Below are 24566 nucleotides of genomic sequence, written 5' to 3'. Positions count from 1 at the left end.
TCTTGCTTGCATAGGATTCCCATAACTTTAACCCAATCCCATATAAGGCTGAGTATATGGGACACAAGATGCACATGGACCAAAATGAAAAATTGGTCATGTTTGGAGTGACTGATGTGATTGCTGTAGATGGATACAGCAAGAAAATTGTTGCAAATGCAACTATGCCTGCTAAAAACAATATTGCCATCTATGAAGAGGTGTACAGGTCAGTGTTGTATGTTATGTTTGATCTAACATATTTTATCAATTGTAATAATATTAATAATTGAGCGTTTCATATGTGTTTATGTAGACCTGCAGTAACACATTATGGAATGTGGGATCAACTTCGTGTGGATCATGGTAGAGTTTTACCTGTGCCTCTACATGCAAGAGAGGCTGTCAGAATATAGACACAACCAGCGAAGACAGCCATACCTCCAAACACAGTCAACAAGGGTAATGTCAACCATCTGAATCTACATTACACCATTGGTGAAAAGCAACTAAGTATATTAAGCCAAGTAATGCACTTAAGTACAAGTCTGAGGAACTTGTACTTTACTTGAGCATATGTCCTGCTACTTTATACTCCACTACATAATGAGTAATCTAATAATTTCAAATATATCCTGGGCCAATTGTCAAGAGTGGTTACAATCAGTACTTCAGATAATACTTATTCTAGGATTTTGAATACAGAACTTTTTCTTATGATGTTTTCAACATTGTGTGGTCTTGGGGATTTTACACAACAAGGTTATTCTTAGTCTATTCACTAGTTCCCAACTGTTAATAACATAGAAACACATTGTTAACATACCTCTATCATCTCCTTTTTTTTTTTACACAGAATCACACAGTGGAAAGGATGTGGCCAGAAATTAACAACAGAGTGAATTATCCACTAAAGGAGGCCCTCATCCAGCTACAAGATCAGGAAGCAATAGATATGGAGGAAAGTCTGACAAAGTTCTGCACATCTAATCTTACCTGCCAGATGTGCCAGATTGGCATAAACAGATTTGTGCAATCATGGAATGCTCAGAGGATTCCAGGTATATCACATTTCCCTTACAAGTTACTCAGTTTCAGTGTTTTATCATTGAACATCACAATAAACATTTCTTGTGTTGTTAAAGAGAGAGGGATACCAAATTGCCTAGCAGGGCCTGGAACACCTAGAAAAATCCCCAAATTTAAATTAAAATGCATTTGCAGAAATGCTTTTTCAGAATGTGGCTGCATTATTTGACTCATAAATGAAATTAGTAATCAATCATCCTATTTGCATTTTAATTTTCTTCTTCAAGAGTGCTCAATCTTTCACTTAATTAAAATAAAAAAGAAATAGACATTTGAGATTTAATTTTCAAAATATGCACCAGCAAATAGATACCAAAATTCAATTTGAAATGTAAAATTTGAAAATTAAAATGCATTTGCAATAATCGCGGTCGAGTTCAGAATGAATGGGAGTCTGAATGGACACCCCTGCAGCCAATCAGAATCGAGTATTCACCCAGACCATGGTATAAAAGTACTTCAGTGATGACAGAGAATTTCAATTGTGATCTGGGAAATATACCAAAGACACTGGCATTGAGAAGAACTGTCATCACTAGCTGCATCACGGGCCTTGCACTATCTATAATTCCAGAAATATGTGTCACCGACATCATCGCGGGCACTATGCCCTATCTATAATTCCAGGAATCTGTGTGTATGCCACCAATTTTATCACGGGCACCAAAGTTTAAAGTTCAAATAATATGTTTGTGTGTTTCACTGGCATCTTAATCACTAACTGCATCACGGGCACTGTGCACTAGTTGTAAATAATTAAATACACACTTTATTTAACCTATACAAATATTTTTGCTACATTAGGCTTAGTGTTGGCCGAGAACATAGGGGCAGAACAAAATGTATTTCCCTTGAATGCTGTTTTCTTGTAGACTAGCTACATAAAAATACTAATACAGTAAACCGTGCCACTCTAAATGAAATGCAATGCTGCTCAAGTCACAGTGTTGTGCATGAACGAGATCAAAAGAACGCGTTCATTGAACACGTTCATTTTTATGAGAACGATGAACTGAACGCAACTTAATGAAAAATAATGAATTTGAACGGTGAACACGTTCATATTATTTGAGGTCTAGCTAAAACGTTACGGAATGTTTTCCTTCTCCTGAGGAGAGACGCTGTCTAAATCCAATGCTTGCACCATGCAGACATCCCAAGTCTCCCGGAAGGTCCGGGAGTCTCCCGCATTTCAATAGCGGCTCCCTGACGCCCGCAAATGCTGTACAATGTCCTGGATATCGGGGATTTTTTGTACGTGCAGGTTGAGGGGGTACATCATGCGTCCGGATTGCGTCCCGGGGGGGAGGGGGGACGACGACTTCGCACTACGTTACCGATGATTCATCGCACACACTTAGACCAAACAAGCAACAGCTCTCCGTCTCATAAAAATGGCAAGTGAAAGCAGAGACGCAGACTCAGCAACATTTGATCTTATGAACCTTATTATTTTTTGAGGGATTTTTACACACAGTAAACACACACCTTAAAACTATGAAATGAACTGAACTATTTCAGAATTTAAATGGTGAACTATGAACGTGAACGATTCATATTTACTTGAATGAACTGAACTTTGAACTACTTCATGAGACGTATGAACGTGCACAACACTGTCAAGTCATAAAAGTGTCCATTAACTGTGTTATTCTCCAATGATGAGATTTTTTATTGCTTTTTCATGTGCTTTTTATTGTTTATTAATGGCACATGCTTGTGTTTGGATTTGATCGTAGCCTATAGATAGCAAGACGACATTGAATTAATATTGATTTTCCATCTAAATCATCAGAATGGTTGAGATTTAAATCTCAATGCTAAATAAACGTTGAATCACTATTGCAATATCGATGAAACATAGGCTACATTGGAATAACATTGATTTATAGTTGTCCTGATTAATTGATTAAACATCGATTTGTAGTTGACCGGGTAAACAGCAATGATGTTAAAAAGTCATTGAATTATAGTTGACTGGGAAATGAAAAGATGATTATAGAGCTAGTTGACCGGGAACAATGATTGAAAGGTCATTGAGTTATAGTTGACCGGGAAATATGATCGAAAGGTCATTGAGTTATAGTTGACCGGGAAATATGATTATGATGATTGATGATTTGTTATGATCAGTGACCTATGCACTTTGTAAAGCTCTCTCTTGGAAGTCGCTTTGGATAAAAGCGTATGCTAAATGAATAAATGTAAATGTAAATATGATCGAAAAGTCATTGAGTTATAGTTGACCGGGAGACCATCGTTTGGTAAATCAACGTCAGATGAACTTGTTCTTCTAATTTGTGGATCCACATCAGGTAATTGGAGAATATTGATCTAATGTTAAATTGTACCAAATGTAATATTCGCAGACGTTTATTTACATTACAGTTTCCATCAATATTTTATTCTTGAACGTGTATAGCCAATTTACCAACTGTACTGTAGCTAGTGCTAATGGCTAGAGCTATTTCTAGTCCCTCGTCTGAAATGTGGATATAAAAAAAAACGTTATGACAAAACATTGTACTTTAATAGGTAGATACATACCAAGCTTAAAACATTCCCGCTTAAAAATCCAATGGTTATATGTCGGGAATCGTCATTTTCTCAATTTGGTAGAGCTAGACTGTGCTAGTAGAGCTAGGCTAGTCTACCGGCGTCATCGACAGCCCAGCCACTTTCAATAGAGAAATGTCAAGTTTGACGCTGCACAAGACATTATGATAAGCTACACGTTGTTAGTTTGAGATAGTGTTTAGATATATCAATGTAGGAGGCTTCTTTTCTTAGTTGCTGTGGCAAATCTTTAACAAATGAACGTAAGAAACGGTCGCGACTGTAATGGGGTGGAACGTTGGAAAGTTTGACTGCATACTTGATTACACAGACAACATATTCATCAGCATAAAAATTCACAACTGAAAGTTTTAACTGTGTTTGTTTGTATGTTTTCTGTTTTAGATGCCCTAACTCAGCAAATGGGGACAGGAATCTAAGAATTTGCATTTGCTCAGGCCGCACAAAAATGACTTCGCTATGCCCCAGACAGGATGGGTGGGGGTGGACGCCAAACAGAGCAGGAGTGAATGTTTTTTTTTAACAAATAAATATTTTTTACTAATATAAATGGCCTTTTTTCATTTTATCACATAAACCTAATGTGTAGGATAGCCTTCATAACATTTATCCTGGCTGTAAGCAGGACATTTTCACCTATTATAGCGTGTTTTATGTGGTTTATTATCGATTGAAATACCATTGAAGTCATGTTGATCTTTAGTTAGGTTATGATTACAACGTTGTTTCAATAGTAATATTGGTGGAAATACCGTTAATATCGCGTTGATTTGTGGTTGTGATTTCAACGTTGTTTCAATATGAAATAAGGGTGCAAAATGATGATGAATCAACATCAGAGTCTGGCATATGTTCCAAAAAGGGGTTATCCTCCAGAATGCATACATGTCAGCTCATTACTGGCATCTAGTGTACAAAAGTTTAATTGCACTCTTTTTTTAAACCATGGTCAAGTCTTGATATTTTGTTTCTTTTTATATATATTTGTATCTGTCCCCAAGCTATCACTTGACACCTTACAGTCGTTCTCTGAGTGTATTAATATCGGCAGAAGTTGATAGTGAACCGAGGGTGATTGTTTTCTGGTACTTATGATGTAACAGTGGTGGAGTGGCTTAACCTTTGACTGGTTGTGTTGGATTAATCTACTATATGTTTGTCCATTTACCTTGTGCACATACAGTAACCCTCTATAACAAAGTGTGCTCATGGTAAAAAAAATTCTAGTTTGCCTCATATTTGTTGTCCAAAATCACTAGGTCAGCTATATTCCGTTTTGCTGAATAAACTTTTGGAAGATGTATCTAATTTCCAAATAGTTTTGGTGTGCAGGTAGCCTCCTTTCTGTTATTCCATGTATATGGCAATTCAATAAATCAATTTTAACAATAGTCATGTGTGCCTCCTCTTACCTGTTACCTATGAGATAGTACCTGACAGCTTCTCTTCAACTCGTCTGTTAATTAATAATAAGGTTTTCCAAGGAGGGCAGATAATATTTCTATGCACAGTATTTGTCCAACACAGAGAAACTTCTGTCCCTCCAGAGAAACAGGACGCAGAATGAGTAAGCCATTAGCTCTCCTTTTCCTGAATTGATCTTTTATTTAAAACCGTTTTCAAGTGTTTCAGGTGTTTTGTTTGGCTACATTCTTTACAAATTAACCAGGAAGATAGTGTGGGAATATTTACTAGTGTAGATGGTGAGAAATGGCATGGGAAGAAATTGTTTTAGAAGTTTTGCTCCCTGTGTTGTAGCTGAAATAGTGAATACTTAAAAAAAACAAAAACAAATAAGGGAACTTTGACTTTATTTTCAGCGGAAGCCAGTGGTACACAGCTAAAGGTTGTCTCTCCTGCCAATGGAAATGGGGTTGAGAACCTCGGTTTTGAAATACAGGTATGTGTCAAGAATCATTACTGTTTTCTGTGCAGTGCATTACAGCAGATGCTCTGAATATGAAAACGTTATTCTTTCTTTTAGGAAGACAACCTTTCAATTGCTAGCACTATCAATGAGGAGGAGTCTGGAAAAGTATTGGGATCATTCTTGAGGTACAATCATTAAACAAAAGGATTTAAGACTGTATCTATGGGATTACTATGGGTGATTTATCATGCACACTTATTCATCAAAGTATATTTCTAACGTAGGGTAGGACAATAATCTATTATCACATTATTGCAGAAACTATATTTAAAATGTGAGTTTCATGATTTTTCCACACATTTGAATGATTTCTGTATAATCTTTGTTTTATGAGGTAAGCATTTAATATGAATGCAATATTCCATATGGTTCAAATCTATACAGATTTGTTTACTGGAATTTCAGTTTGAACTGAGCTGTCTAGATTGTATTCAGCTATGTTTGGTAACAGTTCCATAACCAGTTCAGAGTTCTGGAACAACTTTCAAATATAATCTGCACCTTCTGTCATGTCACATTTAATGAAATCGTTGTGTACAGGCTTTCATATTTAGAAAAATTATTCAAATTAAGGTGCTTTTGTTTAGTAATGAAAGGACTGGCTGTTAGAACTGGACTGGCATGTAGTGGGATCGGAGAACTAACCTCCTTCATTTGTACTTTAGCAAGGTTTCCAAGCCGATTAATGCTGCAGAGGATTACTTTACAGCTCACTCAAAAACCATCAAGTACATTGTTCTGGGCATACTCGGAGCAGGTAAAATAATGTTCATAGTGAGACTGGCCAAATTATTTTGCCTATCCAAATGCATACATCATTGGACTGCATAAAAAAGTGCTTATCCACACAAGGACAGATGAAATATGTTCATGTTTAGAAAAGACAGTAGTACTTATATCCCACTTTATCAGATCTAGTCATATCAGCCTTTTATACTATCTAATTGCCTACTCAACACTTTATGTATTACTAAAGTGTTCTTTTCTCTCATCCCAGGTTATGTGTCGTTTTTCATCACTGCCTGTGTACTAGACTTTCAGAGGGCTATTGCTCTGGTGGTCCTCACCAGTTTGGCAGTTGTCTCGAAAACCTACGATTTACTTAAAACTTACCAGGGAGACAATATTGTAAAGTGTTTGAAACCTGCTTTGAGATGCTTCAAAGCCAACCAGAGATGGATCACATGGTAAGCAACTACAATAATGTACCTGAGGAACGCAATAACATTGATTGGTGGTTTCAGTGTCTCTGTTAACAGAATCTGTTCTGGCTAATCCAGGGTGTTTGTTCTTGTGGTGGTGGGCCTGCTGGTGACCTGGCTGGCAGTGGACACAAGCAAACGCCCAGAACAGCTCATCTCATTTGTGGGTGTCTGCATGTTCATTCTGGTTATATTTATCTTCTCAGCACATAGGACAGCAGTAAGTACAAAAAGAAAGTAGATTGTTTCCTAGGCTATGTAGCCACGTGTTAACTTGTTGTAACCTGTCATTTATTACAGTTTATTGCGGACTTTGGATATCCTTTATGCTTGTGGAATTGTTCTCGTTAGGTTGTAATAAGTGATTTATGTTACAATGACTTGGTATTTTCCAAGAAAATCCCTCTGATGTATTTTTCCTACATTATTAGTTCTTAAAGTATTACAGGTATATGCTTTTCCTGACATTGTATAAAACAACGTGTATTGTTTTTATTTTTAGGTGGCATGGAGAACTGTCTTTTGGGGTCTTGGCTTGCAATTCTGCATAGGGCTGTTTGTCATAAGGACAGAACCAGGTTTCATAGCTTTCGAATGGCTGGGGAAACAAGTGCAGGTAAAAATGGACAACAAATCATTTTAACATGGTAATACCATGACTGATTTGAAGTCTTGTGTTTATCTATAAGTTCCATTTTTATGGTGTCCAACCTCTGGGTAGTAGTCCATTTAACAATAAAATCAGTGTCAAATATGCACAAACACAGACATTCTGTGATAAACCTAAAGACCTACAACCTTAACATATAGATGTCAAGATGCGTACGTTTGCTTTTGGCTATCTTTGCATGCAATTACCTAAATAACATGCTTACAGTTCCACAAGGTTATTTTAAGGGCATGCATTACATGGTTGAGACCTTTCTAAAATAGCTTGCTCTTCTTATGGGTTTCCCTTTCAGATATTCCTGAACTACACAATAGATGGATCTAAGTTTGTGTTTGGAAATGATCTAATAGTAGGCATCTTCGCATTTCAAGTGAGTGAACAATTTATCTCTATGCAGTTAACATACTGTAACATACTTAAACACGAGTTCATCATAAATACTTGCCTGATCAGAACACATTTTAATAACCCACTGTATGTGATATCCAAATATTTCTAGGCTTTGCCCATCATAGTGTTCTTTAGCAGTGTGATGTCAGTCCTTTACTTCTTGGGAATAATGCAGTGGATCATTATTAAGGTAAAAGTCCATTAACAAACAAACTCAACCTGCTAAGTAAGGTTTGGGCGCGTCTTAACTGTGTTTACGTACATACAGATCTCATGGGCCATGCAGATAACGATGGGAACCTCACCCACTGAGACCTTGAGTGTTGCAGGCAACATATTTGTTGGACAGGTACTTTGGACCAGACTTGGTCTCAACATGTCTGCCTTTGGTCTAAATGATGATCACCGTCATAACATTGAATACTGTAGATACACATGGATAAGAATTATTCTAATGTTTTTCAGTTTGTTCAGATTTTCCAGTCAATCCTCACTATTTCTTTATCCATCAGACAGAAGCGCCACTGCTTATTCGCCCCTACCTGAAGGACATGACCCAGTCTGAGATCCATGCTGTCATGACTGGTGGTTTTGCCACTATTGCAGGAAGTGTGATGGGCGCCTTTATCTTATTTGGGGTACGACCACTGCTTTGTTGTGCTATTATGGTTCATGTTTTCATAGAATACAATATCACAGAATACAATATTACCAATAGATAATGTTGCTGAGGACTCCAACCACAAGGGTAGTTTTTGTACATCTTGGCAGAGCAGGGTGTCTGGAACTGGTGTAGTGAGAGGGTGGAGTCCCAGCTGTTTCTGATAGAAATGTAGTAATATCCATAGTAGCAGACTGTGTCACAGCAGGTTTGGAATTTGATTATTCGTTTTCCATAGAATTACATAATGCCATTTCTCTTTACAACACAGATTGATGCCTCCTCTCTGATATCTGCCTCAGTGATGGCTGCACCATGTGCTTTGGCTTTCTCCAAGCTTTCTTACCCAGAGACAGAAGAGTCCAAGTTCCGATCAGAGAAAAGTATCAAAGTGGATAGTGGGTAAGTGTTCATCATTTGTTCAGTGGCATTTCTTTGAAAACAACTCACGGAAAATTTTAATTGGATCGACTTTTATCTCTAGTGGTGAACAGAACGTTTTGGAGGCTGCTAGCAGTGGGGCATCAGCATCAATAGGCCTTGTTGCTAACATTGCCGTCAACTTAATAGCATTCCTGGCTATATTTGCTTTTATTAATTCTGCTCTGGGTTGGCTGGGTGGCATGGTGGGATATCCTACTCTTACATTTGAGGTATGTGAATTTATGTTGATTTCTTGATGCATATTCATCCAAATTGACTTCATTTACAGTACACGTGTTTTCTTTCCATTGTATATATTACACATTCTCGCCTGCAGGAGATCTGCTCTTATGTGTTCATGCCTGTGGCCTTCATGATGGGAATACCGTTTGATGAGACTCAAAAAGTAGCAGAACTTATTGGTACAAAGCTTTTCCTCAACGAATTTGTGGCCTACGAGAAGCTAGCTGAGCTGAAGAAAAACCGACTTGATGGACTTGAAGAAATCATTAATTCAGAGAGGATGTGGATCTCTGTAAGTGTACTTTTGTCTCTGTCAACTTGCATCAAATTTTGTTCACACCTGCACTTACTATGGTAACCAATGTCTTTGTCACAAATCTCATTTTGCGCTTTTCTTCTCTTTCCATCTTTAAGGTGAGATCAGAAATCATCTGCACCTATGCTCTTTGTGGATTCGCCAATTTCAGCTCCCTGGGGATTGTGATTGGAGGCCTATGTAAGTAGGACCCTGCTTGCTCCAGGGACTTGATGACATGTTCATTTACTTCCTATGTGAATAAAATCTGACAAAAGCCAATATTTTCTGTTAAAGCTTCAATCTGCCCTTCCAGAAGAGGAGACATTTCCTCTTTAGTTTTGAGAGCCCTTTTTACGGGGACCTGTGTATCTTTAGTTAACGCTTGCATTGCAGGTAAGCACTTACGCCTCTCTCCTGCCATCGTGTTCCACATTGTAACCTCTGTTGGATCTTAGACTGAGCAATATTCCTAAAGTTCAGAAGTCTCTTGTTTTCTTTATCGTGACTTCTGCTGTCTTTCAGGGATCCTCTTTGTACCGCCTCTCGACTGTCTGGATGTTTTCAGGAATTATGCGTTCAACACCTCTACTCTGAACTTGAACACTTGTTGTGAAGATCTCTTTGAAAAGTAAGTCACAATTGTAAAATATATCTACTGTAACATCAAATATCAGAAACAGGACATCAATCAGTTTCACAAAATCTTTACAGAAAATATGATCAAATTAGTATGACTTTCATAATTTCAATAATTTTTTGCAGCACTAACAATGGGACCTCATTTGAGGGCTCTTGGAAGACAGTGGCAAATGCCACTCTATATTTTACAAAGTGTTGTGGTGTCTTTGATAAACCTATTTGTAGGTAGGTTGTTGTTTGTAGAACAATAGTAATTTATGTTGATTTCAGATAGATTGAAATATGCACCTACATACTGTATATATGTTTGTGTATGTATATATACACAATATACAGAATATTTATATTTATGTATGCAGTCAAAATAAACAATTTCCTAATCTTACCTAAAGGTGAATGTAAACTATTTATAGATTAAAGCAACTATGCCAAGTGTACTGGCAAATATATACAGTATACAGTACCAGTCAAAAGTTTGACTGGTACTGTACATATAAATCTTTGTTATATTTTATTTTAGTAGGAAGACTCTTGTTGTTTGAAATGTTAAAACAAAAATTGTAGCAAGCTCGATGATTAATTATTGCTGTAAATTTGATTTAATTAAGAATAATTTATGGGTTTGCATGCAAACAACTTATAGCCAACATTTTAAAAATTCCACATCAGGCTATATGGAATGAACTCGGTGTGAAATGCTTTACTACAGCCACTTACTTGTTTACCTCTTAATATTTTATAATATACTTTCACCTTCCGCGTTTAACCACAATGTGATTAATAATGATACAATACAATACTGAGTCAAAAAAAGGATGAAAAGGGAATTGTTTGATATCACAGATAATCCTTTACCTCTCTGCTTTACTGTATTTAGTATTCAATCTTAATTCAGAGGATGAGAGGACATCTTTAAGAAATTACTAAAATGTACATGTAGAGTGACATATCTACACTACATTCATGTTTATAAATTGCATTTATTGTAGTAAATCTGCACAGAAATGTATGGTATTACAACAACATGATTAAATAATCTCTGAAGAGTATGTATTGGATGTTTTACTATTTTATTTTACAAAATTGTCTGTCAAATAACATACTAAATATAACAGTTTTCACACAGTACACACCTTCTAACATGATCGCTCTCAGGCTCAGCACTCACACTTTCACGTATACACCACTGACTTTGTCTACACATCTCAACAGAATTATAAACAAACCACTTTTTTTCTACAATATTTGAAGAATGCCATAAACATCTAAATAAATGAGGCACAATAAATAAAACTGTAATGTGATACATGCAATTCAGATCAGCTGAAGGTAAGTTATTCTAAATCTTAACATCAACGATGGGTCATTCCAACAGTCTGTACATCAGTCTCATACTTATGTCTTAGTTCTGAAAGCCTGACCATGTGCCTAAATGATATAATCTGTGTTTCTGTAAACCCATTTCTACTCCTCAACACTGTAAAGACTTTGTAAGTACATTTCCACAACATTACAACAACCAATAAAGGAAGTAGGCCAATGGGATTGGTGGATTGTAGTTTGATTTCCACATGTGAACCTGTTGTTTTCCAAATAAATCTACAGGAATTCAAATAGTTAATCCAAAAGCTACCAAAAGACATGTTTGCAAAGATTACACAACAATTTGTTCAAGACACTAATTGTATGCAGTTCCCTAGCACATGCACGTATGTGCAGAGATTTTAGAAATACAATGCTACAGAAAAAAACTTAGTGCACATGTAATGCATGCTGCCTTGATTCAGACAGGTTTAACAGTTGGTTGACATCATGAGTAAATAAGACCACGTATACCAAGGCACATAGAGTACATCCCAGATGTACAGTACATGGTTGTTGGTGCTTTTATACTTGTTCCTACATCAGCAGTAAATAGTGTGTTTATTTAGCACCACTGTTTTGAATACAACCTCAAATGTCAATCAGAGGTCAGAGCATGGACTCTGGAGACCTGTTCCTCAGTGCTGTAAACTCCACCTATATGCTCCATTAAGTTTAACAGTTATCTTTAAGCTGGAAAAGGGGCAATTGTGTAACAGTAAAGTCAGCAATTAGGTATTTCACAGTAAAGTTACACAACAACACGATTGGTCATTGACCTATTCCCTGTTTTACACATAAAGGATTCAATACTTATTGCTTTTGTTTTGATGGTTGCTCAGGTATATGTGCTTTTACATCTTCGTAATGTTGAAGCGCCAAGGTAACCTACAATCCTCTGTGTTTCAAAATCAAATGAAAGTTGGGTTTGACATGTCCTGTTTCTACCTTATGGTGACATCCTTGGAAATTTCAACCATCTTGGGCCTGTCTTCTGTCTCCTCTGTCTTTCGAACAACTTTGGGGCTAGAGTTGGTCTTTCTGACCGTCTGTGGACTAGAAGTGGCTTTTTTGGCTGTTTGAGGACTGCCGAGTCCCTTTCTTTGGATCTGGGGACTGGAGCCTTGGCCTAACTTGCGGTTGAGCAGGGGGCTCCTGGAGCCTTTGATTTTAAGGGGTTGCTGCAGGCTGTCCATGACTTTCAGGCTTTGTAGACCAAGAAGCCCACAGTAATAGTTACACTGATGCTGAGTCAAGAACTGTTCAAATACATTAGGAGAGCCATTGTCTGTAAGACCTTGATACCTGCAACACAGAAATACTTCAGAAAATAGTATAATATGAGATGGACTATGAGCAATATTTCGCATAATAACAATCATTATAGAGTTATAAAAAGACCTCAAAGAGTACAATTCAAAGAACAGTAATACAGTTATAGATACAAACCCTTTTGACTTGGTAGCCACTCTAACATTAGTGATTTTCATTCCAACTCCTAAAAAACAGAACACATAGATTATTTTCTAACAACAATACCTCAACAGTCTTTAACAAATACATAATTAATCTTGATTCATAACCACTAACACTGTGAGTCTTACCTTCTAGTTGAGTGACCAGTAAGTTGCCATGTGTCCACTGGTGGATCCAGTGCTGGAAAGTGCAGCATTTCTGCTCCACCTCAGAGATGGTTCTTGTGATCAGCCTGCCTTTATCATCCATCAGACAGTACTTCAAGTAAACTCCGTTTACGTCAGCCTCCACTGTGGCATACGGCACTGAGTTTGCAGGGCGGTACATCAGATACTGAGGAATCACTCTGTTTGGATTCACAAAAGAAGTAATTTTTACAAGCGCAAATAAAATGTAAAGTAGGTAAAAGGTGGAGATATAATGTCTTTGAAATGTTCATAATTTGCTTGTATAATGAGTTTGCTGGGTATGTGAGGATAGACAAGAACAATGTTTTTTAACCATATGAAAGTAGTATTAGTGGCTTGTAGTATTTACTTACTCGAGTGCTAAGCCAAACTTTTCAATCACCCTTGCCTCAGCAGCAAAGATTTTACAATATTCCCGAACTATGTTTTGGATTCTGCACTCCTGGAGAGAAAAAATTACAGACAAACATGGTTTTTCTATCAAAACCCTTCATTTTCCATATTTGCTGCATAGATTTGTACATTTTGGGGACTGCATTAATAGTTGTAGTCTGCAAATAATCAAGAATATGCAACAAGTAAGCTCCAGTATATGGGCTTGCAGTCAAAGTCTTTTAGACATTTATACAAACTACCAGACGGTCCCACTATACAAACTACCAGACAACAACTTTGGTGACTGGGACCGTCTACTATATAGACAATGATTCATCTTACAGTTTCACTTAACCGTCCTGTTATGTTCAACCTTAAGGAACAGCAATAATGTTCCCAGGTCAAATTGAGTTGGTGCCTGTTTAACCATGCCGAAGTACAAAAAAACATTTTCACCATAAATATTATCTTTAGCTCAATTACTATCAATTTAGTCAATATTTAGTTTAAGAACATTTTTCACTTCTTACAGACTTTTTTCACTCCTTCACTCGTTTTTATTGTTTCTATACATTGGCAAAACCGAGACATTCAACATTTGTTTGTATCTATTATCATTTTAAGATGGCCTTTTCATAAAATGTTGTATCTCGCAATTTTCAAATTTATGCAGGAAACAAATTATGTACTGTAGTCTCTTTCCTCACCTGAATGCTTGAATATGGTGGGTTTTCTATAATCCAGCACAGAGGCCACTATAAATCCATGTAAAACCAGACAGCCTATTGCCCATAACCAATGAATAGTTCATTATGTGTCTAATGACTAATGAAAAATCTGTCAGCTTCCTTAAGCTTGGCAATAATGTTAAGTAGGTTTTGAAACACTTAGAGAAAAATACATTAAGGATGGGTACAGTGGCACTCACTTGCTTGGTAATCTCTAGGTTTCTCTCCATAAGATTGCTCTCCTCTTTGGTCCCATAAGAGATGGGGTTTTGCACTTTCATTATGCAGGTGCTTCCAGACTCAAACACAGGGTCCAGGCCGTAGATTACCTTGACCCTGCTGGCCTTGTGTTTGCAGCCTTCACCCAGATGTGCCTCCTCAGTCATTATACGGCCAAAGAATTTATCACCCCAAAGGCCTGAGTCCGCAAGACCTTTGGAGAACGTCAGTGGGGTCATCTCTATCTCCTCTCCCACTGTAAATGAAGAGAATATCTATGATTTTCTCAGACACTAATATATTGCCATCGCAGCAATATTGTAAAATGGTTAAAATAATGAAAGCCATAGAGGACAATCCTGAATAATTAATTTCTCATTGACTGAGAGGCCTACCTTCTGAGTCATCACGCAAGAGAAACTCTGAGAGAACTGAAAGATAAGAGAAAGACACATTCAGTAATCCTTTGAGCAAATATTTTGGTAATTTGGATTTCAAAATTCCTTTCATGTGGTACAATTTACTGTCAACGCTGAGTAGGAAGTCAGTGGAGTCTGTGCCGTATTCATTCTTGATTGTGCAGCCGTACACTCCACAATCTCGGATTGATGCCTGGACAATAGCCAAAGCGACTTGGCTTTCATCTCCTCCGCTAGGAAAGAGAGGATAAACATGCTAGCTTAATGATAGTTTATTGAGTCTGCATCATCTTAAAGGTTTAGGGCCCACAAGAGGTCGCTTTGAAACAGACAGTGATGTTGTATGTGTGCGTGAGTGGGTTCTGCTGAGTCTGCAGTCAGAAGCACAGATATAGACTTTATTGCCCCCTGGTGAAATAGTGTCTCAGTTTACACTGTTGCTGTCTACTCAAAGATTCACCTCCCTATGCTATAGGTGTGGGGTTCAAGCTCCAATGAGCTCTCCAGGGAAAACAATAGCATATGGGATATGCTTTGACTATGTGGTTCCATCAGAACTGGTCTTTATCAGACTGGATATAATGGGGTTATTCACAATTTGATTGATAGTATTATATAAGAAGCTGTTATAAAAGTTGTCACATTGATATGGGATTTACCTTCTCTGAACCTCCACTATCTCCTCCTCATCCCTGTACCATTTAATGGTGGAGTCACTGAGTACATTAAAGAACTGGCACCACAGCTTCAAGTGTCCCGAGACATCTGTAAAGAGCTCTCCTCTGATCTTGCGGATAACCTGAGGAGCTAATTGGTGAGAGAGAGGTGACTGCCAGGGTCCCAAGGTAAACGTATACTGTAAACGTTCTTATGTTTCCACTTCCTTTAGCCCATGCCTACCGACATGCAGCATCTATGACCCCAGACACACACAGTACTCTCACAGTGATTATTTACACATGCAAACTACTAAATATAATAGATTGAAGAAGTCACTCAAACATTGTGGTGGAAATATATTTTTAGAATGGTGTACTGCTTGGCAAGTGGTTTTGCATACCTTTGAATGGGTTTAGTTTCTCCTTCTCCACAGGTTTGGTCTCGTTAGCTGGATTTTCTGGCTCCTCAACTGTGGTTTCCTCCAGGACTCTAGGGACGTCCAAAGTGGTCTTCCTGCGAGCTAACAGAGGCGAACGCCTCTCCAGTGGTGGGGTTTGGGAACCGGCAGAGGCCTGCAAAAACACTGCCCTGCGAGCCTGGCTGGGGGACATGTAGGGGGTCTCCTTCTTACATTGGACATCCAGCACGCCTGGCCCGACCATCGCACTCTCTCCCTCCACTCCTTGAGTTTTGGGGATGAAGATCTTGCGGCGAGCTCCAGAGGCCAGTTCCTCAGGTGTGGCAGATCGGATCTGGGACAGACTGTCCCTGCGTTTCAGTCTTGGGCTGCTCTCACAGGACAGGGAGGATGTCGGCGTAGATCCGCCACTAAGCTCATCCCCTGTTTTGTCACTCTGAGAGGAGTCACCCACGGTGATGGCAGGGACGGACATCCCCCCTGGACTGTCTGTTGTGGGAGCAGCCTTGGCCAGGAACATGCGCAGGCTGGCAGGACTCATCATAGGGGGGGTTGGGTTCTTAAAGCCTAGCCTATCAATTTCAGGCTCAGTCTTGGACTCTCTAGTTGGTTTGACCCTATCAGATGCTGTAATACTGACGCTATCTGTTGCTTTGCTTAGTGAGGGTATGATGGATACTACTTCTGCTGTTTTGCAGGAAACAGAGGGAATGTTGTTTGATATTCTCTCTTTTTCTGTGTCCTGTTTCTGATCACCATGGCATTTGTCAGTGTCAACGGTAGTGATTTTTTCAAGATCACTCTCGACCCCCCTCAACATTTTAAGCAAGGATTCTGATTCTGTATTTTCAATTGTAGGGGGCAGTTTTGTTTCACTAGGACTGTCCTCACAAACAGAAACAGAAATAGGAGGCACCACAAACAAAGGGCTTTTGGGTGCTTCATGCGGCAGTGGTCCATCAAAGGCAGATGGCTTTGCAAGGGAATGATGATCATCATCATCTGTGAGTTTAAAACCATCAGTACAGCAGATATTTATTGTAGGAATCCACTGATTCATAACAGAGAGCCTCGCACTATGTAGATTATTTGTCTTTTCTCCAATGAGTGTTAGTATTTTCTCATCTTGTTGCGCAATTTCCTGTACATTCTTTGCTGCTGGGAAGAGATCATTATCCTGCATCTTTTCTTCAGCGGGTGAAACACCTACAATTACAGGAGACATGGCTGTGGTTTTAACTTCCATCTCTGATGCATCTTTTTCCTCTTTAATTAGGAAAATGGCATGCTCTGATTCCAAATCAGTGAGCGAGAAAGGTTTCGATGGTATTGGCTCTCCAACTTCTGATTTCATTATTTCAATTGGTGGTATTGCAATGTATTCATTTTGCTTGAATTCAGATAGATCTTCCATAACAGAATCAAATATTCTTATTTCTGGAACATTCTCTGTAAATCCTCCCAGGTGAGAGGTGTTGTCAGCTGGCCTGCTGACAGAGGAAGACAAACTAATTTCATCATGCATGCTAACATTGTCTCTTTCTGGCTGTGTCTCTAAACGGTTGCTTGACTTATATTGAACATCCAACTTTGTCTGTCCTTCCACCTCTTCACTTTCAACTGCTTTCTCATTTTTAAAGGTAAGTACTTCATTCATGCCCTGTATATTCACATTCTTCATATACAATTCCTCAGCCTTCTCCTCTGCCTTGGGAACCACTGGCACTTGTGTTTCTGCTTTCAAGATAGTTTGTTCTTCACTTTCCCTCAAAACTGGAGTAGCATCTTCTATGAAATTGTAATCACCATTCCCTATGCATTCCTCAAAGATTGGTGTTTCCTCTAGAGTCTTCTGTGAAACTGAGATAGACTCATCTGTTTTTGAACAATGGTTTTTGGTATTCTCAGTAATACACTCCTCTTGTGACTGAATCAACAAATTTTCTCCCAAAACAAGAAGAAGCTGTTCTGGTTCAATTGATTCAATTGTTAGTACTCTTTCTATTAAAGCAGGTGTTTCTGAATCAATCATTTGTATGCCGTCTTCTACATGTGGCCATGGCTGAATCTCTTCCATGACCTTCTCTCCTTTATCCTGTATACTTTGAGAATGATTCTCTTGTATCTCATAGTCACTTACAATAATGTTTACATCAACGTGCATTTCTTGAACTTCCATTTCAACGTTTTCATGGCTGTCTATCTCAGTGGTTTCATGGTTGTCTGTGAAGAAGACAGAACAGTCCGGAAGGCTGCCCCTGAGAGCCACAGTGGGAGGATTCGACATGTGGCAGCCTGATTTCTGGGTTGACTCTGGGCTGGGTGTATATTCACATGGATCCTGTTTGGGTGCAGCTTGAGTTTCACCTCTTTGCACCAGATGATCCAGCTCTAGTGACAACACTGGAATGTTGACCTCATGAGGGTTTGGGACAACAACCTTGGTGACTGGGACCGTCTGGTAGTTTGTATTGGCAACCTTCAGACGAAGCAAACAGACCTTTTTAGTACAGAATACCTCAGTAATCTATACAAACTTTGTAATAAACTCCATAGAACATACAGCTACAGTACACTTCTGTATCTACATACATCATAAGCCTGGGCAGTCAAATATAATTCCCTTACAACTGAGAAACAAATTATAGTAATCAGTTATCAACCAAAATTGCCAAGCCTGAAAGTAGCATAATACATTAAATGATTAACAGTAGAGTTAGGTCTTAAACTGTTAACAACTTAACTGCTTTGGCAGTCTGTCAAATACAGACAAAGGTACTAATTAAACTGGTCGTACACAACCCATACCAGATATACACAATTATTTGAATATTATTCAATTAATATTTTTATGTGGGACAACTGATTGCATATTTCTATGTTTACAGCCTAGCAACTAACCAAATTTGTGTAAATGTATTTCATGACGTTTCCTCATTCACTCAGGTTACATCACTTTTGGAAGGTAAATAGTTCCTATTTTGTCCTCACAAAGAAACATCCTAGCATGTGGTCATGAAATGAATGGAGTGTCATCATCAACAACAAAGAGTCTAAACAAAAAGTGTTTAAACAAATGACAATACAATCATTATATTATATTCTGCGCATCATGCAGCTACATTGGAACAATTGTAATGTTGAAGGACAATATTTAAAGGGAATATTTGTGTTACTTTATCCAAGGTTGTTTTGAGATTATGAGAGTAGGATATTGATTGACTAAAAAAATAAAATAAACAGGTGTCATATCAACACAAACACCATAAACTCATCCCACTTATTAATGTCACATGCTGAGCACATATTCATATACTTTATTGCCTCATCTTTCAAGCAATGTTGACATAAATGTTCCCTGAGTGGAAGCGCAGTATAATACAACAATGTAACATCCTCTCAGAACGTAAATAAGAATCAGTGTCAGACTACACACGGAAGCTAGCCATGAGCAGTTCCGTGAAAAAAAGGGAACTGAAGTCACATTCAGGATTTTTTGGAGCTCTTAGAATTGTTGATACAACACTGTGTTGTACGACGATAGATGTGATACATCTATTGTTGACTAGATGTGCTCGAAAAGGGGAGTTGCAGTTCCACATTATAGAGAAATCTGTCTGCAAAACCACTGCTTGGCAGGTGCTAAGTGTTTGTGCCACACTTTCTGCAAATGTCATTTTTATTGAACGGTAACACAGTGGACAGCAGAATAAATGAAATAAGCTGCTAAGAGGCATAATAAAGTTCATGTCAAAAAGTGTCCCTCTAGAATGGACAAATGCATTTCAGTTTATATTTAAAAAATGAACTTTTAGTTGGTATACGAGAATATAATTTCAACATAACTGCCCATTAACAACATTAAAATACTGTAAAAGCAGAGTTGTTCACTGCTCAGTCACTCTACACATGGAAAGGGCTGCTTTCCTCTCTCCCAGATAAGAAAGGTTTATTTTAAGGCATGGGGGACTGGGGGGTGTATGGAATTCGGTCAATGTGAAGAGGTCCAACGTCCATGCTGGAACCTGTCTCAGACTGGCTCTATGCTCCTTTAAATACTGACTATTAAGTCCTGTGTCTGCACACGGTTCGCAATGCTGTCCTTGGTTGGACCTTGGTTGGACCTTGGTTTCATCATTGTGACACACAACCGCTCACACTTTTGCACATAGTATCTGGTTTTATATATGCTCAATATGCTCCCCTGCCCCCAGCTCATATGTTTGTGTTGGTGGGTTCATTGATTTCCCCACTATATTGTGCAAAATGTTGCTCTCTCAAGTGATTCTGACACACTGAAACCCACACTCTCTTCTGTGAAGATAGTGTAATAGAGTATGGCTGATTCACTTGCCCTCTCACTCCTGATACTTCCCTTCGAGCGCTAGTGTGCTCTCTCTGACCCACACCCAAAGAGATAGCTAACTACAAAAATAGCTTACTTATCACTTATCAGATTTGGCATTTAAACACTGTAGCAAAATTTAGTACTGTGGGCCCCTGTTACAGTTTATTTGCACCCAACATGTTCTTAGGATCTGTGCTCAATACTTTGTCTAGCTTTGGCTATCGGCCAAAATAAAACTAATATCTTGAAACACTAATGTAGAACTTATAAATAGCCTTCAGGTGGCTGTGTATGGCAGTGTTGAGCTCTACTCAGCAACCAATAGTGCTGGGTCTTACACTGACAGCAATATGGCGAAACTCACCTCAATGGAGCTTGGAAGAACAGACAAGGATACATTCTGTGGTCTGTCACTGACAACTTCCAAACACATGTCAACAATGTTTTTCTCTTCAGAATCAGCTACATCCTCTAGTGCTATTTCAAAGGTTTCAGGCTCATCCTCTGTATGTGGAATAGTAATCATGTGGTTGTGCTCATCTGGTGTCAACTGTTCCAGTGACACTGGCTGTGTGTCTGACACCACAATTCCTGGAGCCTTCTGAGGCTCATTGACCTCCAATGGTACAGCCTCTTCTTTTGGAGGTTCATACACTTCTGGTTTAACAAACAGTTCCTGTGGATGATGTGGAGGAGGGCTGGGGTAAAGTTGTTTAGGCACTACAGGAAAATCTCTCTCTTTCTCCTCACTGCTCTCTTCATCATGAGAATGACCTTTCTTGTTCTTACCAAAGAAGAAGTCTTTAACACTGTGGAGCACCGAGGAGAGGGATGCCTGGATGTTGTGGTGATCTGACTCCTTGTGTGCCTTGGTCTCCATCTTTGCCCCTGAGGGGGGTGCTTGTGTTGTTCTCTGTAACATTTCTCTCTGCCTTGCGCACTCTCTTTCTTTTTCTCTCTGTTTCTCCATTTCTAGGTCTCTTTCTTTTATTCTCTTACGTTCTTGTTCTTCTGCTAGTGCCCTTTCTTTCTCTTGCTTCTCCTTCTGTGTCTCGCTTTGTTTCTCCATATCGACATCTGCTGAAGAGTTATCCACTTGGACAGTCTTTTCTGACCGTGCAAGATTCTGTTTATCTTCAGCAACCTGGGAGTGAAGAGTCTCTGCCAGGAACTGAGCCAAACTAAGTCCTCCATCATAGGAGTTTTCCCCCCCGTTTCCCTGTACTGTATGGTTGCTGCTGAAAGCCCCAGAATCTATACCATTTGAGACCTTACTCTTCTTCTTGGCTAAGGTCTCTATGGTTGAGTTCTTGGTCTCAGCCTCAAGATCAAGGCTTTGGCTCCCGTCCTTTTTGCAGGCCTCAGCACTGACTCCATTGGGTTCTACAGAAATAGCTGCAGGCCGCTCCACAACATCTGCAACCTGGGCCTCTTCCTGTGGTGCTCTGGGAGCCTTGGGGGGCTCGGCCTCTTCTGGAGACATACGCTTCCTTTGAGAACGGTCAGGGCTGCTCCTGACATTCTCTTTGCCCCTCTTCCTACTCTCTTCCAGCTCTCGCTTCTTGTTCTCTGCTTTCTGTTTCAGCTTGGCAAAGAATCGCTGGTGAATCTTGTACTCGCTCATTGTACCCACTTCCAGAACTCCAGAACAGGAGACAATTCCCTTACTGTTGCAGGCTGAGGCCTGGTATATTGCCGCATCATCCACAGTGCAACTGGTAAGCAAAAGAGAGAGAGAGATGTTTCTCATAATTGTGAAAACCAAATGTGACACATATTAAAATGTTTAAGGAATTGTGACATACTTGTAAATATGAAGTGTGTGGGTTTTTCCATTCTTCCCAATTTCATATTTTGGAAGACCACAATATCTGTCCATCTCCATGTCATCTTTGTACCAAGTCAGTTCAGGAGCAGGGTAACCTGAATATAGAAAGGCATTGCAGATAATGAATTGCAGACAGACAGTGCAACTGTGGAGTAATCCGTTTTCACCTTGTTGGATCTCAACCCCTAAGACCCATAACTTCAGCGTCAGTAATAACCAACTACTGTAGCAACAGAAAAGCTGGTCGTGTTTGTCTTTCAACCTTGTTTGTCAAAGACAAACACATAATAAAAGAGAGTTTCTTAATAAACGTCTGCTACGGGTGTGTTTCAGACGGTTGCATCATCTCTGACATGTGCAAACACATTCTGCTGTTGAGGTTGAAAATAGAACCAATGCTTGTGCCTGCATAAAAACATCTCTCTTTTTTCTTCTTTTATCTGTTTTTATACATAGAAATTTTGAAAACATGAACATTCAGGGGAATATTAAATCAGGGTACCTGAAACCACGCAAGTAAACTTGACATTACAGGTCTCTGACACGGCCTTTGATCTCAGTGTGATATCAAATGAAGGCTGGATATCGTCAGTCAGCTGAGCCATGACAGAACATAATGTACTCCTGTAGAAAAAAGAGTATTGCTTTAGTGTGGGTTTCAGGTATCTGCTATCATTTGCTCTTTCAGGTGAAAGAGCTTGACAGATCTGAATAACGTTATCCTCTGAATAACCTGTTTATTGTAAACATAAAGTCCTTATTCTTTCAATTGTCATAATGTAAAGGGAATTTTTTTTGATGACAATTACAGATTGTGAGAAAAAGTTGGAATAACATTCAAGTTTTGTATGAAATAAAAGAGTTACATACAGTACAAAGGGAGTCACAAACAAAAAACAACAACACCATAATAGATGCTCACTTAAGTCAACATGTTCATTTACAGCATTGTTAAAAAGAGACATAGATTTATTGTTTCATACTTGGGGTTAACCAGGACGTTGTGGTTAAGAACATGTTAGTGGGAATAGGTGCTTTAAGAGAATGGTTTACCTCGAAGGTCTGTAGTGAGAACCTGTGTACCTCTGACTTGAGTAGCTATTTAGACATAAGGCAAATACAGGCAGCTCAGCTTATCAGTCATGTCTGTTGGGTCTGTCTGAGTCTTCGACAGCCAACATGCTCTTGCTACAGTAAATGACATGATAGCTATTCTAAAAAGCATGGTGTAATAAAGTGTAGATCCAGCTAGGCTCGGGTTGTAGGCTATAGGTTATAGGCATGAGAACCGGGAAGATGAGGTTGTACACAGTACCTGTTTTCTGGCCTGACGTTGGAAAGGTAAGGATTACGGCTCTCCGAGCGGCCATTGGAAGAGCTGATCTCGTCCTCATTATTAAAGCTGCTGGACCTCCCGTTGCCAGAAAAGGAGCGGGTCATTGGTCTTCTGGAAGTCATTGTCCAATGGCAGGATTTGCCAAAATGTCCAATGTAAAAAATATCTACCAAAAATGGCTAATCCTTTGACTCACAAAAGTTAGGCTTGTTTTGTTGCCCCAGTTTAAAGTAGCAGGGTTTTACCAGTGAAGTAGCAACTAGAAAAGAAGGGGGAAAACCTCAATGATTATGTGGAGTAAGAGGATCCTCTGAATAGTAAATTGAGTCTGCAGATATCTCTTACAAAACAACATGATAGTAACTGTAAAAACCCAAAGTTTGTGGCTACTACTGTGCTTTGAACAAGCAGTTGCTTTGGATGAAGTTATATATAGGAACAGCCATCAGCATGTAGAGGATAGTCAGTAGTGAAACTTAATCTTGAAAAACTTTTTCACTTCCAATATAATTAATTCCAGTGGTAAGATGAACGTTTTTGAAGTAAAACTAAATCAAATTTGAACTCACTATTGATGTTTTCCAGTGTCCTTTGGAGCCGGAGTCCCAAAAGCAAAGCTCTGAAATTGTCAATCATGGAAAGGCAAATGGTGCCAGCAGGGCCCTATTTATAGCAGGCCTACAAATAGGTGCAAGTGCACATCACATTTTCCGAAACTAGCCATAGACAAGTGGGTAGGAAGCCTAAAGTGAAAAGGCAGTATTTCCCCAAACTAAAAACAGGTAGGCCTACTATCAAAAATTTTATAAATCCTTTCAAGTGTACAACAAATTATGATAGTCCATAATAGTCCAGTATGAAACCAATGTTTAAAACCACCCTTTGAATGTTTAACCATATACCTATAGATCGGTGATGAGCTGTCACTGGGATATAGAGGTGCAAAACGTTGTAGTGTTTTCTGGCATTCTGAGTGTACTTTTGAATGTTGGGAGAATTGTTTTATGATGACGCCTTTCATCCTATGTTTTCTCTGGTGTTCAACAGGGACAGTCCGTATTTGATACGGTCTCTCTGTCCCAAAACATCCTCTCTTGCGTAGAGGTTG

The 24566-nt window shown here is 38.9% G+C and overlaps 2 protein-coding genes across 2 annotated transcripts; one reads left to right on the top strand and one right to left on the bottom strand.

Moving 5' to 3' along the window:
- Positions 1 to 5208: 5208 nt before the first annotated feature.
- Positions 5209 to 11142, top strand: slc28a1 (solute carrier family 28 member 1). Its single transcript, XM_067234266.1, has 18 exons — positions 5209 to 5212; positions 5466 to 5545; positions 5630 to 5700; positions 6241 to 6332; positions 6573 to 6762; positions 6856 to 6997; positions 7280 to 7393; positions 7740 to 7817; positions 7947 to 8027; positions 8106 to 8186; positions 8350 to 8475; positions 8770 to 8900; positions 8983 to 9151; positions 9259 to 9456; positions 9579 to 9660; positions 9757 to 9855; positions 9985 to 10090; positions 10225 to 11142. The coding sequence occupies exons 1-18, from the start codon at positions 5209 to 5211 to the stop codon at positions 10328 to 10330; spliced, it is 1950 nt and encodes a 649-aa protein (XP_067090367.1). The 3' UTR covers positions 10331 to 11142.
- Positions 11143 to 11154: 12 nt separating this feature from the next.
- Positions 11155 to 24075, bottom strand: alpk3a (alpha-kinase 3a). The gene is made up of 14 exons (XM_067235554.1): positions 24028 to 24075; positions 23438 to 23717; positions 22625 to 22746; positions 22100 to 22217; positions 20659 to 22009; positions 15929 to 18425; positions 15528 to 15675; positions 14974 to 15101; positions 14845 to 14880; positions 14431 to 14705; positions 13481 to 13569; positions 13068 to 13285; positions 12913 to 12961; positions 11155 to 12768 (listed from the first exon to the last, which is right to left on the bottom strand). The coding sequence occupies exons 2-14, from the start codon at positions 23578 to 23580 to the stop codon at positions 12408 to 12410; spliced, it is 5535 nt and encodes a 1844-aa protein (XP_067091655.1). The 5' UTR covers positions 23581 to 23717; positions 24028 to 24075; the 3' UTR covers positions 11155 to 12407.
- Between the last annotated feature and the right edge of the window lie 491 nt (positions 24076 to 24566).

This window comes from Osmerus mordax, chromosome 4 (genome assembly GCF_038355195.1).
Source record: "Osmerus mordax isolate fOsmMor3 chromosome 4, fOsmMor3.pri, whole genome shotgun sequence".
NCBI classification, from domain to species: domain Eukaryota; kingdom Metazoa; phylum Chordata; class Actinopteri; order Osmeriformes; family Osmeridae; genus Osmerus; species Osmerus mordax.
The sequence above is the reverse complement of the archived record's forward strand: the minus strand, read 5'-3'. Positions and strand labels throughout refer to the sequence as shown.

What these genes read in the sequence shown, in the direction of transcription:
- slc28a1 (XM_067234266.1), top strand. An exon ending in TCTCAGCACATAGGACAGCA is followed by an intron (nt 6,998 to 7,279) that starts GTAAGTACAAAA and finishes TTTTATTTTTAG; the next exon opens with GTGGCATGGAGAACTGTCTT. An exon ending in CAGAGAGGATGTGGATCTCT is followed by an intron (nt 9,457 to 9,578) that starts GTAAGTGTACTT and finishes TCCATCTTTAAG; the next exon opens with GTGAGATCAGAAATCATCTG.
- alpk3a (XM_067235554.1), bottom strand. Translation starts at nt 23,580, where the DNA reads ATGACTTCCAGAAGACCAATGACCCGCTCCTTTTCTGGCAACGGGAGG. An exon ending in CTTGCGTGATGACTCAGAAG is followed by an intron (nt 14,706 to 14,844) that starts GTAGGCCTCTCA and finishes CTTCATTTACAG; the next exon opens with TGGGAGAGGAGATAGAGATG. An exon ending in GTGGCTACCAAGTCAAAAGG is followed by an intron (nt 12,769 to 12,912) that starts GTTTGTATCTAT and finishes TCTGTGTTGCAG; the next exon opens with GTATCAAGGTCTTACAGACA.